Source organism: Psammomys obesus, unplaced genomic scaffold (genome assembly GCF_907164565.1).
Source record: "Psammomys obesus unplaced genomic scaffold, mPsaObe1.curated_primary_1811, whole genome shotgun sequence".
Taxonomy (NCBI): Eukaryota; Metazoa; Chordata; class Mammalia; order Rodentia; family Muridae; genus Psammomys; species Psammomys obesus.
The window spans coordinates 1-13,527 of record NW_026594014.1 but is presented as its reverse complement, the minus strand read 5'-3'; the positions used below and the strand labels follow the sequence as shown (position 1 = coordinate 13,527).

The following is a 13,527-nucleotide window of genomic DNA, read 5'->3' as shown; positions in this document are numbered from 1 at the left end:
AAAATTTATAGCACTAAGTGTCTGCAAGAAGAAATTCGTAACATCACATACAAACAACTTAATGGCCCAACTGAAAACCCTAGAAAAAAAAGAAGCAGATACACCCAAGAGGAGCAGAAGGCTGGAAATAATCAAACTCAGGGCTGAAATCAATCAATTAGAAACAAATAAAACTATTCAAAGAATCAATGAAACAAAAAGCTGGTTCTTTGAGAAAATTGACAAGATAGACAAACACTTAGCCAAACTAACTAAAAAGCAGAGAGAATCTATCCAAATCAACAAAATCAGAGATGAAAAGGGTGACATAATTACAGACACAGAGGAAATTCAAACAATCATTAGGTCATACTACAAAAGCCTATATGCCACAAAATTTGAAAACCTAAATGAAATGGACAATTTTCTTGATAGATTCCATCTTCCAACATTAAGTCAAGATCAAGTAGAAAGACTGAACAGCCCTATATCCCCCAAGGAAATTGAAGCAGTCATTCACAGTCTCCCCTCCAAAAAAAGCCCTGGGCCAGATGGTTTCAGCGCGGAATTCTACCAGACCTTCAAAGAAGTGCTCACACCAATTCTCCTCAAACTATTCCACAAAATAGAAACAGAAGGAACACTACCAAACTCATTCTGTGAAGCAACAGTCACCCTGATACCTAAACCACACAAAGACCCAACAAAAAAGACAACTTCAGACCTATCTCTCTTATGAACATTGACGCAAAAATACTCAATAAAATATTTGCAAACCAAATCCAAGAACACATCAAAGATATCATCCACCACGACCAAGTAGGCTTCATCCCAGGCATGCAAGGGTGGTTCAACATACAGAAATCCATCAATGTAATCCACCACATAAACAAACTGAAGGAGAAAAACCACATGATCATCTCCTTAGATGCTGAAAAAGCATTTGACAAAGTCCAACACCCATTCATGTTTAAAGTCTTGGAGAGATCAGGAATACAAGGCACATATCTAAACATAGTAAAGGCAATATACAGCAAGCCTATAGCCAGCATCAAACTCAATGGAGAGAAACTTAAATCAATCCCACTGAAATCAGGGACAAGACAAGGCTGCCCACTCTCTCCATACCTCTTCAACATAGTACTTGAAGTCCTAGCCAGAGCAATAAGACAACTAAAGGAGATCAAGGGGATACAAATCGGAAAGGAAGAGGTCAAAGTGTCACTATTCGCAGATGATATGATAGTATATATGAGTGACCCCAAAAATTCAACCAGAGAACTCCTCCAGCTGATAAACACCTTTAGCAAAGTGGTAGGATACACAATCAACTCAAAAAAATCAGAAGCCCTCCTGTATACTAAAGACAAAAGGACCGAGAAAGAAATTAGGGAAACAACACCCTTCACAATAGCCACTAATATCATAAAGTATCTTGGGGTGACACTAACCAAGCAAGTGAAAGACCTGTTTGAGAAAAACTTCAAGTCTCTGAAGAAAGAAATTGAAGAAGATATCAGAAGATGGAAAGATCTCTCGTGCTCATGGATTGCTAGGATTAACATTGTGAAAATGACCATCCTGCCAAAAGCAATCTATAGATTCAATGATATTCCCATCAAAATGCCAACTCAATTCTTTACAGACCTTGAAAAAAGATTCTCAGCTTCATATGGAGAAACAAAAAACCCAGAATCTCCAAAACAATCCTGTACAACAACAGATCATCTGGAGGTATCTCCATCCCCGATCTCAAGTTGTACTACAGAGCAATAGTAATAAAAACTGCATGGTATTGGCATAAAAACAGAAAGGAGGATCAATGGAACCGCATAGAAGACCCAGAAATAAACCCACACACCTATGAATACTCAATTTTTGACAAAGAAGCCAAAACCATTCAATGGAAAAAAGAGAGCATCTACAACTAATGGTGCTGGTCCAACTGGATGTCCACATGCAGAAAAATGAAAATAGATCTATATTTATCACCCTGCACAAAACTAAAGTCCAAGTGGATCAAAGACCTCAACATAAAACCAGATACTCTAAATCTGTTAGAAGAAAAAGTGGGGAACGGCCTAGAACTCATTGGCACAGGAGACAATTTCCTGAACAGAACACCAACAGCACAGGCTCTAAGAGCAACAATCAATAAATGGGACCTCATGAAACTGAACAGCTTCTGTAAAGCAAAGGACACTGTCATCAAAACAAAACGACTGCCTACAGATTGGGAAAGAATCTTCACTAACCCTTTATCGGACAGAAGACTAATATCGAGTATATACAAAGAACTAAAGAAGCTGAAAAGCAGCAAACCAAGTAATCCAATTAAAAAATGGGGAACAGAGCTAAACAGAGAATTCTCGACAGAGGAATATCGAATGGCAGAGAAACACTTAAAGAAATGCTCATCCTCATTAGCCATCAAGGAAATGCAAATCAAAACGACCCTGAGATTTCACCTTACACCCATCAGAATGGCCAAAATGAAAAACTCAAGGGAAAACACATGCTGGAGAGGTTGTGGAGAAAGGGGAACCCTCCTTCACTGCTGGTGGGAATGTAAACTGATACAACCACTCTGGAAATCTATCTGGTGCTTTCTAAGACAATTAGGAATAGTGCTTCCTCAAGACCCAGCTATACCACTGCTAGGTATATACCCAAAGTTTGCTCAAGTACACAAAAGGGATATTTACTCAACCATGTTTATAGCAGCATTATTTGTAATAGCCAGAACCTGGAAACAACCCAGATGTCTATCAACAGAGGAATGGGTACAGAAATTGTGGTATTTTTACACAATGGAATACTACTTAGCAATCAAAAAGGAGGAAATCATGAAATTTGCAGGCAAATGGTGGGATCTAGAAAAGATCATTCTGAATGAAATATCCCAGAAGGAGAAAGACAAACACGGTATATACTCACTTATATAGACCTATAAGATATGATAAACATAATGAAATCTACACACCTAAAAAAGATAATCAAGAGAGCGGACATGGGGTAAGATTATCAATCTTCGTTTAGAAAGACAGATGGGATGCGCATTGAACGTATGACAGGAGTCTACTGAGCGCATTTGAAAAACTCTAACTAGCAGTGTTTTCAAAGCACAGACTCATGACCAAACCTTTGGCAGAGTACAGGGAATCATAAGAAAGAAGGGGAGTTAGTCTGATGAGGAAAGGATAGGAGCTCCACAAGGACCAAATATATCTGGGCACAGGGTCTTTTCTGAGACTGACATGCAACCAAGGACCATGTATGAATGTAACCTAGAACCTCTACTCAGATGTAGCCTGTGGTAGCTCAGTAACCAATTGGTTTCCCATAGTGAGGGGAACAAGGACTATTTCTAACAGGAACTCAATGACTGGCTCTTTGGCCTCCCCACCCCCCAAGGGAGGAGCAGTCCTGTTAGGCCACAGAGGAGAGCTTTGCAGCCAGTCCTGAAGATATCTGATAAAACAGGATCAGATGAATGGGGAGGAGGTCCCCCCTATCAGTGGACTTGGCAAGGGGCACGGTGGAGAGGAGGGAGGGAGGGAAGGACTGGGAGGGAATGAGGGATCGGGACAGGGCTGGGATACAGAGTTAATAAAATGTAACTGATAAAAAAATAAAATTCAAAAAAAAGCAATATATATGTATATTCACAAATATATGTATAATATTCCATAAGTAATCATGTACACTGGTCACACACCTTTTTTTCTATGTATAACATTATACACTATTATTAGAGACCAAAGTTAAGTAACCTCTTTATAAAGACCTTTAAGAATAAAGGCTGAAGCAGGAATTGTTGGCAGACACTTGAAGAGACATTATAATATACACTATTCACATAGAACTCATGCCAGTCATGTGGATTGTGTTTTCATGTCAGATCATGAGACTCTATGCAATGGCAACTTTCCACGTAAGAAGATCCATGAGGAAACAGGAAAGTGTAACCTGTCTCTTTCACTTTACAGCTTATTATATTGGATTCTAATATAAGAAATCCACACTACAAGGAAATGCCTTTGAAAATGTTAAAGTAATGAAGAATAAAAGAGAAAATTATCTGTATTATCCTAATGTTACAGAGGGAAACACAGGAAAGAAACTTTCAGAGTTTCTCTACACAGGTACAGACTTCTATTTTTTTTTATATTTATGCAGGAAATTAATAAGTTAATATTTACCTAAAATCAAGTATATCATTATAAAAATCTTCCTCCTGTGGTTTCTGATTCAAGAAAAGAACAAATTGACAGTTGTCCTGTAAATCTCCATAATCATCTTCATTGTCCTTTATTCTCCAAAAGCAGCTGGTTTCTGTCAAACTGCACAATGTGAGAGAAAGCTTCAGGAGCAAGAAGGAAATAATGGTAACACACAGCTTCCTCATGTCTTCCAAGAGCTGAGACTGAGCAGATATGAACCAGCTACTCATGCAGGCAAACAGCACATGCACGTTTACCCCTGTGTGTCTCTTTTATTACTGTCACTGATTGCAGGAAGGCACATTATGTCCCCTAGTTTTCTTCTCCCCATTCTGTGACATGCTCCCTGGATACTTATGGCCTCAGGATCCAGATCTGAGACCTGAAATACTTTCATCAAACAGCTCAGAAAACATGTTGTGAGGACCATGTCCTCCAGCCTCGGGTGCCATGATTTCACTACATGCTCCAGGGACAATATTATCCCCAGCAGCTCTGGTCCCCAACCTGTGTCAACAGCCATGTGCATGAACATCATTGGCAATGATATCAGAGGATTTCATCAGAAAATCCAAAGTGAGATGAGAGGTGAGGTCATAAAGGGTCCATGCAATTCAAAGCTATTACTGAATCATGGGACAATATGGCCTCTGTTTTTCATGATGGGAAAGGGCAGCCTCAAGCACAGCATCCAGACAGGAGCATATCTCCTTCCATGTGTTACTCATATGATAATATGTTCTAGTAACATATGCAGAATGTCAGGAAACTACCAGTTTACTGTACTCTGAAAAACATATCATCATGCCAATAACAGAAAATTTATGACTTACAGTGACCCGTAACAATGCAGACATTCACAGTCAAACATTTCTAAAACACAAACTCTCTCTCCTATCCAGTTCTCATGTTTAGTCTCCTGTAATGATGCATTTCTTCAATCAAAACTATGCTTTGCTCCAGACTTGCTTCTGTTGGGTAATAGCTGAGTATCATATCTAATTTCCACATGCAGCACCTTCTTTTAAAACATTGCCTTTAAATGTTTTTTAACATTTAATTAATGTTTCCTTTGATTGGAACATAGAAAACATATTTGCTAAAAGAGTCTCAGAATGAGGATTAGTTTTGTTCATGTTTCATTCCAAATGACAGAGAAAGCATATTCAGACATTATAGCAAATGAGTGAACTTGAGCTGGAGAGATGGCTCTGAGGTTAAGAGCACTGGCTGCTCTTCTGGAGTTCCTGAGTTCAATTCCCAGCAACCACAAGGTGGCTCACAACCATCTGTAATGAGATCTGGTGCCCTCTTCTGGCCGGCAGGTGTACATGCAGGAAGAAAACTATATAAATAATAAATAAATCTTTCCTGGAATGGACAGACACTGCTGCTCCAGTGACTATGGTATCACACTTTGCAGAATTAATGAAAACACTGCATCATGGATTCTGTACAGTTCCATATGTTATGAGCTACACAATTTTGCTTTCCTGCCTGAAGAATTGCTCAAATCAGTCTGTGAACTCTCAGATGAAAACACTTTTTTTATAGTTCTTATTCAACAACTGAAAAAAGCCTTTCTTTGCAAATGAAATAGACTCATCATATTGTACCTTTTACATAAACATCATTTCTCAACAGATAAATATTGTCAACTCTGAATTTCAGATTTCTTCCAATTCCTACAATATATTTCTGTGTGTAAGATAATTTATCTGTAACAGTTCTATCACAAAAATCCATTTTTACCCCAAAGGCAATAGATTAAAATGTTCATTTCTCGGTCATGTAAAAAAAATTTAAAAAAGAGTGAACTCCACTGTTATTTATGGCATGATATAGATAGATGATAGATAGATAGATAGATAGATAGATAGATAGATAGATAGATAATGGTTTTATTCATCTAATGATGCAGCTTGTGTGATTTCTATATTGTGAATATCCTGGATTATATGGGAAGTAATGTGAATGAGTCTGAACGATGCTGAGTTACACATTCCAAGGAATGAGACAGAGGATCCACCTAGTTTGAATTTTAATTTTTTGATTCAACCTTATACTAATTTTCACACTGGCCACACTAGATAGATTCTATTCTCACTTGGAATATAGAATATTCTTTCTTATGAATGCTAACTTACTTTCTTGGATTTATTTTCCACATGCTTGCTGTCATCAATGGATTGGGATGGAATATCATATGGATTTAAGTTGTGATTTATTTGTCAATTATAAGATTTCATAAATTCTTTGAATTAAGTATTTGTTATTTCAAATATATTTTGTTCAACACTTTTACAGGCTTATTGGTTGGATAGATTGATCATTGTGGTGTTTGAGATTTTCCTTCCTTACAGGAGTAGAATAAGGGGAAAGAAAATTCCAGCTCAAAGACCCAGAAAGTATTTTCAACAGTATCATAGAATAATGACCTAAAGAAAAAGATACCTGAAAAGTTGCAAGAAGCTTACAGAACTCCAAATAGATTGGAACAGAAAAGGAAGTCTCCTCACTGCATAATCATCAAAACATTAAATCTTTAAAACAAAGTATGAATACTAAAGCTGCAAGGGGAAAAGGCAAAGTAACATATAAAAGCAGAATTTTCAGTTTTACACTCGACTTCTCAATTGAAACGCTAGAAGCCAGAAACACCTGCAGACATAGCCTGAGGACTCTAAGAGACCACAGACAGCAACTCAGAATAGTTTACCCAGGAAAACTTCCTATTGCCACAGATAGAAAAACCAAACAAATAAACAAAACCCCAAGATATTCCATTATAGTCATATGTAAGTCATATCCACACATCTACCCCTACCTTAGGCACTTGAAGACTTGAAAGGAAACTCTAAGCCAAGGAATTAACTACACCCATAAAAACAACCAAAAATAATAATATCACACCAGCAACACACACACAAAGTACAGCACAGCACCAATTACAAAATAACAAGAAATAACAATCATTTATTTATCTCTCTATATCAATGGATTGAATACCCCAATAAAATGAAACAGGTTAAAAAAACATTTATAAAATCAAAGCTGCTGAAAGTTCTATGGGAAAAAGAAAGAAATGAACAAAAAACAAAAATAAAATAAATCAAAACAAAGTTGTGGAAAACCTACTGACATGCTATTAAAGATATTTTTGGATGATGAGACATCACAGTTTACATTTGTTCTTCTTTGTTTCTACATATTTCCTAATTTTCAATACTATAAAAGTGCTATAATTTTCCCGGAAAAATTTTACTCACATTTCTAATGAATAATTCTCATTCTAGTAATCCCTCAAGTGCTGCATGGATGCTTAACTATTTGAGTAATATGGTGAATGAGAGCGACAAGGATGCAGAATTGACATGCTAGTTCTTGAAGGGAGGAACGAAGACACAGCCACCATGGATCTCACCAGGAATGCTGACTCCTCAAAATACAGCTGACACAGTCTCTGGACCAGCAGTTCATTCTTCAGTGACAGGATCATGAGAAGGAAGGTTCACGTGACCAAAAATAAAGAGCATAAAAGATATGGTCTAGCGAGGTCTTGCATACTCTGGTTCTTATGCCAAGAATGCTTATTATGAAGTAAAGCATCATATGTATTTATATTATATACATATATTCATATATATAATTTATTTAATTACATCTCAACCATGGTTTCTCTTCTCCTCTCTCCTCCCAGGCCTTCTCCCTGCTTATACCTCTCCCACCTTCTTTTTCACTTCAGAAGAGGGGAGTCCTCCCATGCATATCAACCAGCCTGCCATACCAAGTTAGAGTAAGTCTATGCACTCCTCCTATTGAGGGTAGACCAAGAAGCCCAGTACGGGAAATGTCTCAGTGGCAGGTAATAGAGTCAGAGACGCCCCTTGATCTAGCCGTTGGCAGTCCTACATGAAGACTAAGCTACATAACTGTTACATATGTGGAGAGGGCCTAGGTGGATCCCATGCATGCTTTCTGGTTGGAGGTTCAGGCTCCGTGAGCTACTATGAACTATGGTTGGTTGATTCTGTCTTTGACTCATCCAGCTTCTCCAATCCTTTCTCCCTCTCTTCCCCAGGATTCCTGAAGCCCTACCTCTGCATGTGTTCCCATCAGTTTCTGGGTGAAGTTTCTAAGATGACAATTGGACTAGACACCAGTAAATAGAGTCTCATCAGGACTGCCTGGATCCTCTTCCTCTGTGGCCTGGCAAGGCTTCATCACCACCGGGAAGTGATAAAAAGCAGGCAATAAATAGAGCAGAATAATATTGGGGCTCATTTCATTGCCTTTTTTGTGTGTCATTCAATGTGTGATTCTATCATGGGACTCTGGGCTATCCAGCCACCGACTCCCGGCAGTCCAGATATTGTCAGGGGTGGGTTCTCTTTGTTGGTATGGATGTCATGCTGGCGACTACCACAATTTCTGTCCCACCTTCATCACAGCATACTTTGTAGACAGGAAAAATTATATGTCAAAGCATTGAGGTTGGGTTGATGTATGAATTCCTCCATTGGAAGAGGTTATGAACAGTTCGGGCTCAGTATCCACCATTGCTAGGAGACATTTTTTTTTAATTTTTCAGTTTTTACAATTTATCCTTTTTATATCCTGATTGTAGACCACTTCTTCATCTCTTCTGGGACCCATCCTCAGTTCTTCTTCTCCCACTGAAAGAGGGAGTCCTAGTCCCCTGTCATCTGATCTTATCAAGTCTCATCAGGACTGCCTGGATCCTCTTCCTCTGTGGCCTGGCAAGGCTGCACCACAGTGAAGTGATAAAAAGCAGGCAATCAAGTTCATGACAGGGAATTCTCTACAGTGGAATATCAAAGACAGAGAAACACTTAAAGAAATGCTCAACGTCCTTAGTCATCCGGGAAATGCAAATCAAAATGATTCTGAGATTCCATCTTACTCTGATCAGAATCGCTAAGATCAAATCAAGTGACAACACATCCTGGAGAGAATGTGGAGAAAGGGAAATCCTCCTCCATTGCTGGTGGGAGTGCAAACTTGTACAACCACGTTGGAAATCAATCTGGCACTTTCTCAGAAAATTGGGAAAGCACAACTTCAAGATTCACTCGTGGGCATATACCTGAAAGATGGTCCACGATTCAACAGGAACATTTGCACAACTCTGTTCATAGTGGCTTTATGCATAATAGTTAGAATCTTGAAACAACCTAGACATCCCTCCATGGAAGAATGGAATCAGAAACTGTGGCACATTTACATAATGGAATACTACTGAGCTATAAAAACTAAAGGATGGAGGGGGGGCCAAGATGGTGGCACCGGGAGAACACCGTGTCTGAGAAGCGGGACAACACACAACATGCAGAGACCAGGAGACTGAACTCTGGGCCCTAAAACAACAGCGATCGATCGTGTTTCCCAGGTGAGGGGAGGCTCCCACGGCGTGGGAATCGGTCGGGTCCACTCTCGGCTGCCCAGCCAAAACCCGGAAGAGAACCTGGCTAACGCGGGCTTTGGGTCTCCAGGCTGGTGCCAAAAGCCTGCGTGTGGCGATCACTTTCCCAGGATGATTGGTGGGGCACAAGGGTGCCTGAGACTAGGAGTCCCAGTCACAAGAAAATCCCACGGGGAAGGAAAGTTGCTAGACTGGTTACCCAGTCTTTCCCTGGAAGGTCTCGCTAACCACGGGCACCCGCCGCCATCACAACTGAGCTCCCGCCGCGGGCAGATAGCAGCTGCACCCAGCTCAAAATCCCTACTCCCTCTTGGGAGGAGGCAAAAGGCGGCCAGCAGAATCTGCCACAGACCACATTGTCTGTACCCCAACCCAAGATCGGGGCTGAGAAAACCCAGTCCTTTCGGGCACCCCCCCAAACGCCGCCATCACCCTGCCGCAGCGGAGCAGAAGGATAAAGAGGCGCACAGCGGCTTCACAGTGCCGGAACTCCAGTGCAGCCAGCTGCTCCTAGCAAACAAACTACAGCTCGGGATCTGGGACTGTGGTCATTCTTCACGTCCTGAGATTATCCTGGGTCCAGCGCAATAAGGTCTAGCAGCAAGTTCTATCACCGGCGCCCCCCGCCCCACCCCCTAGCAGAGAAACGCCGGCTCAGGATCCGACTGAGAAGCCCCAACCCCTGCTGGCACTCCCCTGAGAGCACCTCCATAAACTTGCCCTAGCAGAGGGGCAGGTCAGAGGGAAAGGACAGAGAGGCAGCCTGCCAAGGACACAGCACCCTCTCTCCAGCGGTCCCTAGCAGCGAAACCCAGGCTCTGGATCTGAGGACACTCAACCCTACCTGGTACTCTCTCGGGATCAGCAAACATAGACTCTACCACCAGGCTGCTTCTGGCAGAGAGATCTGGGCCCGGGATCTGGGATTGAGTACACTCAACCTAACTCGTTCCCGAGCCACCCAGGGACCAGTCAACATAACCCCTCCTGGCAGAGGGAAAGGACAAAGAGGCAGTACACAGGAAAGGTGGACACCGAGTCCTGCGGCCACAGTGTCACAGAGCTGACTGTTAGCCTACCATGCACTTCCACAGCAGGACCAAAACAGAGAGTAGTGAGCAAGGGGAACCCCTGTGCATTCCAACTGGTCCTGCAAGAGAGTGAGTGAGCCTTCTAGGGATAGATTGCCCCAGACCCAGGGCCTCTCCACAGAAGCAACCAGACGAGATCCCTGCCACCCACACCCCTAGTGTGGGCATCATAGGGATTCTTGGGATAGCAACCCCAACATTGAAGCCTCTGCCTTGCGGGTCCACCAGGGTAATCCAGGCAAACAATCCCTGGATCTCAGTCAGTACTGCGTAATAGTGGCTTGCAGGCCACTGCAATAGTTAGAGAATCCGCGCATGCACACTGGGCCTGCTAAAAGCACACGCGAATATCGCCAGCGTCACATTCCTTACTTAGGCAAAAATGAAACCACAGCGCACACTCCCAAACCAGTGAACCTCTCTAATCTTCCTGAAAAAACAGTCCAGAAAACAGAAAGAGAGGATCATAGCCTGAACTACAATCTCGAGGAACAACCAGTGAGGATTATAAATAACCAGATGGCTAGAGGCAGACGTAAGAACACTCCCAACAAAAATCAGGACATAATGACCTCACCAGCAACCCCACAAAACAATGGACATTTCAATTCACTAGATATATAAGAAAACGACCTCAAAACTATGTTTCTCCAGCTATTAGAGGCCCATAAAGATGAAATGAACAAAGCCCTCAGAGAAATAACCGAAGAAATCGAGACTAACCAAGAGGAAACAAATCGTGCTCTCAGAGAAATGACCACGAAAATTGAGGCAAACAGAGAAGAAATGCACAAAGCTCTCAAAGAAATGTCCACACAAACGAAGGCAAATAAAGAAGAAATAAACAAAGCTCTCGTAGAAATATAGGCAATTATACCCAAAGAAGTAGAGGCACAATTAGTGATACATAGAGAGGAAACAGACAAAAAAATAGAAGCTGTCATTGAAAAGCAGGAGTCCACATTCAAACAGATGAAGGAAATGGTGCAAGACATGAAAACAGAATTAGAATCAATAAAGAAAACACAAATAGAGAAAAACCAGGAGCTGGAGAACATAGAGAAAAGATCAGGAATTACAAAGGTAAGCATCACCAACAGAATACAAGAGATGGAAGAAAGAATCTCAGGAGCCGAAGGTACACTTGCGGAAATTGACACGTCTCTCAAAGAAAAAATAAAATCAGAAAAGTTCCAAGCACAAAACATCCAAGAAATCAAGGACACCTAAAAAAACAAAACCTAAGAATAATAGGAGTAGAAGAAAAAGAAGACATCAGGCTCAAAGGTCCAGAAAATAATTTCAAGAAAATTATAGAAAAAAACTTTCCCAACTTAAAGAAGGAGATGGAAATAAACATACAAGAGGACTACAGAACAACAAGTAGACTAGACCGGAAAAGAAATTCTTCACGTCACATCATAGTCAAAACACTGAACCTACAAAACAAAGAAAAAATTCTAAAGCAGCAAGGGAAAAAGGCCAACTAACATATGAAGGTAGACCTATCAGAATCACACCAGATTTCTCAACAGAAACTATGAAAGCCAGAAGGGCCTGGACAGAAATCATACAGTCCTTAAGGGACCACAGATTACAACCCAGACTACTATACCCAGCAAAACTTTCAATCAACATAGACGGAGAATTCAAGATATTCCAAGACAAACCCAAATTTAAACAATATCTACATAGTAACCCAGCTCTACAGAAGTTACTAGAAGGGAAACTCCAAACCAAAGAAAACAACTACATCAAAGGAAACAGAGGAAATAGATAACTACACAACAACAAAAAAAAAAAAAAAAAAAAAGAAGACAAGCAATGAAACTCAGTGACACCACCAACCCGACATCTAAAGCAAGTAACAATTGTTGGTCACTAGTTTCTATTAACATCAATGGACTCAACTCCCCAATTAAAAGACACAGACTAACAGAATGGTTGCAGAAGCAGGATCCATCATTCTGTTGCATCGAAAAAACACACCTATGCAACAAAGATAATCACTACCTCAGAGTAAAGGGTTGGAAAAATGTCTTTCAAGCAAATGGTCCCAGAAAACAAGCAGGAGTATCCATCCTAATATCTAATAAAATAGACTTTCAACCCAAGTTAATCAAAAAAGATAAGGACAGCCACTATATTCTCATCAAAGGAAAAATCCACCAAGAGGACATCACAATTTTGAATATCTATGCCCCAAATACAAGAGCACCTACATTCGTAAATGAAGCAATATTAAAGCTTAAATCACACATTGATCCTAAAACCCTAATAGTGGGAGACTTCAACACTCCACTCTCACCAAGGGACAGATCAACTAGACAGAAAACAAATAGGAAAATAAAAACACTTACAGAGACCCTAAATCAAATGGACCTAATAGACGTCTACAGATCTTTTCATCCAAACTCAAAAGGGTATACCTTGTTTTCAGCACCGCATGGAACCTTCTCCAAAATAGACCATATAGTTGGTCATAAAGCAAGCCTCAACAGATACAAAAAGATTGAAATAATCCCTTGTATTCTATCTGACCACCATGGACTAAAGCTGGACCTCAACAACAACAGAAATAACAAACAGCCTACACGCACATGGAAACTGAACAACTTGTTACTCAACGACAGCTGGGTTAAGGAAGAAATAAAGAAAGAAATTAAAGACTTCCTAGAAATCAATGAAAATGAAGGCACAACATACCCAAATTAATGGGACACATTGAAAGCAATGCTCAGAGAAAAATTTATAGCACTAAGTGTCTGCAAGAAGAAATTCGTAACATCAC

The 13,527-nt window shown here is 40.5% G+C and overlaps 1 protein-coding gene across 1 annotated transcript in view; it reads right to left on the bottom strand.

The window, feature by feature from the left end:
- The window catches only part of LOC129684528 (vomeronasal type-2 receptor 116-like), a gene marked incomplete at its 3' end in the record, with an annotated part of 54,397 nt that extends 50,010 nt beyond the window's left edge, over positions 1-4,387 (bottom strand). Inside the window, 1 exon segment of the mRNA XM_055617717.1 lies at positions 4,182-4,387. Coding sequence (XP_055473692.1) covers positions 4,182-4,387 — 206 coding nt within the window.
- Between the last annotated feature and the right edge of the window lie 9,140 nt (positions 4,388-13,527).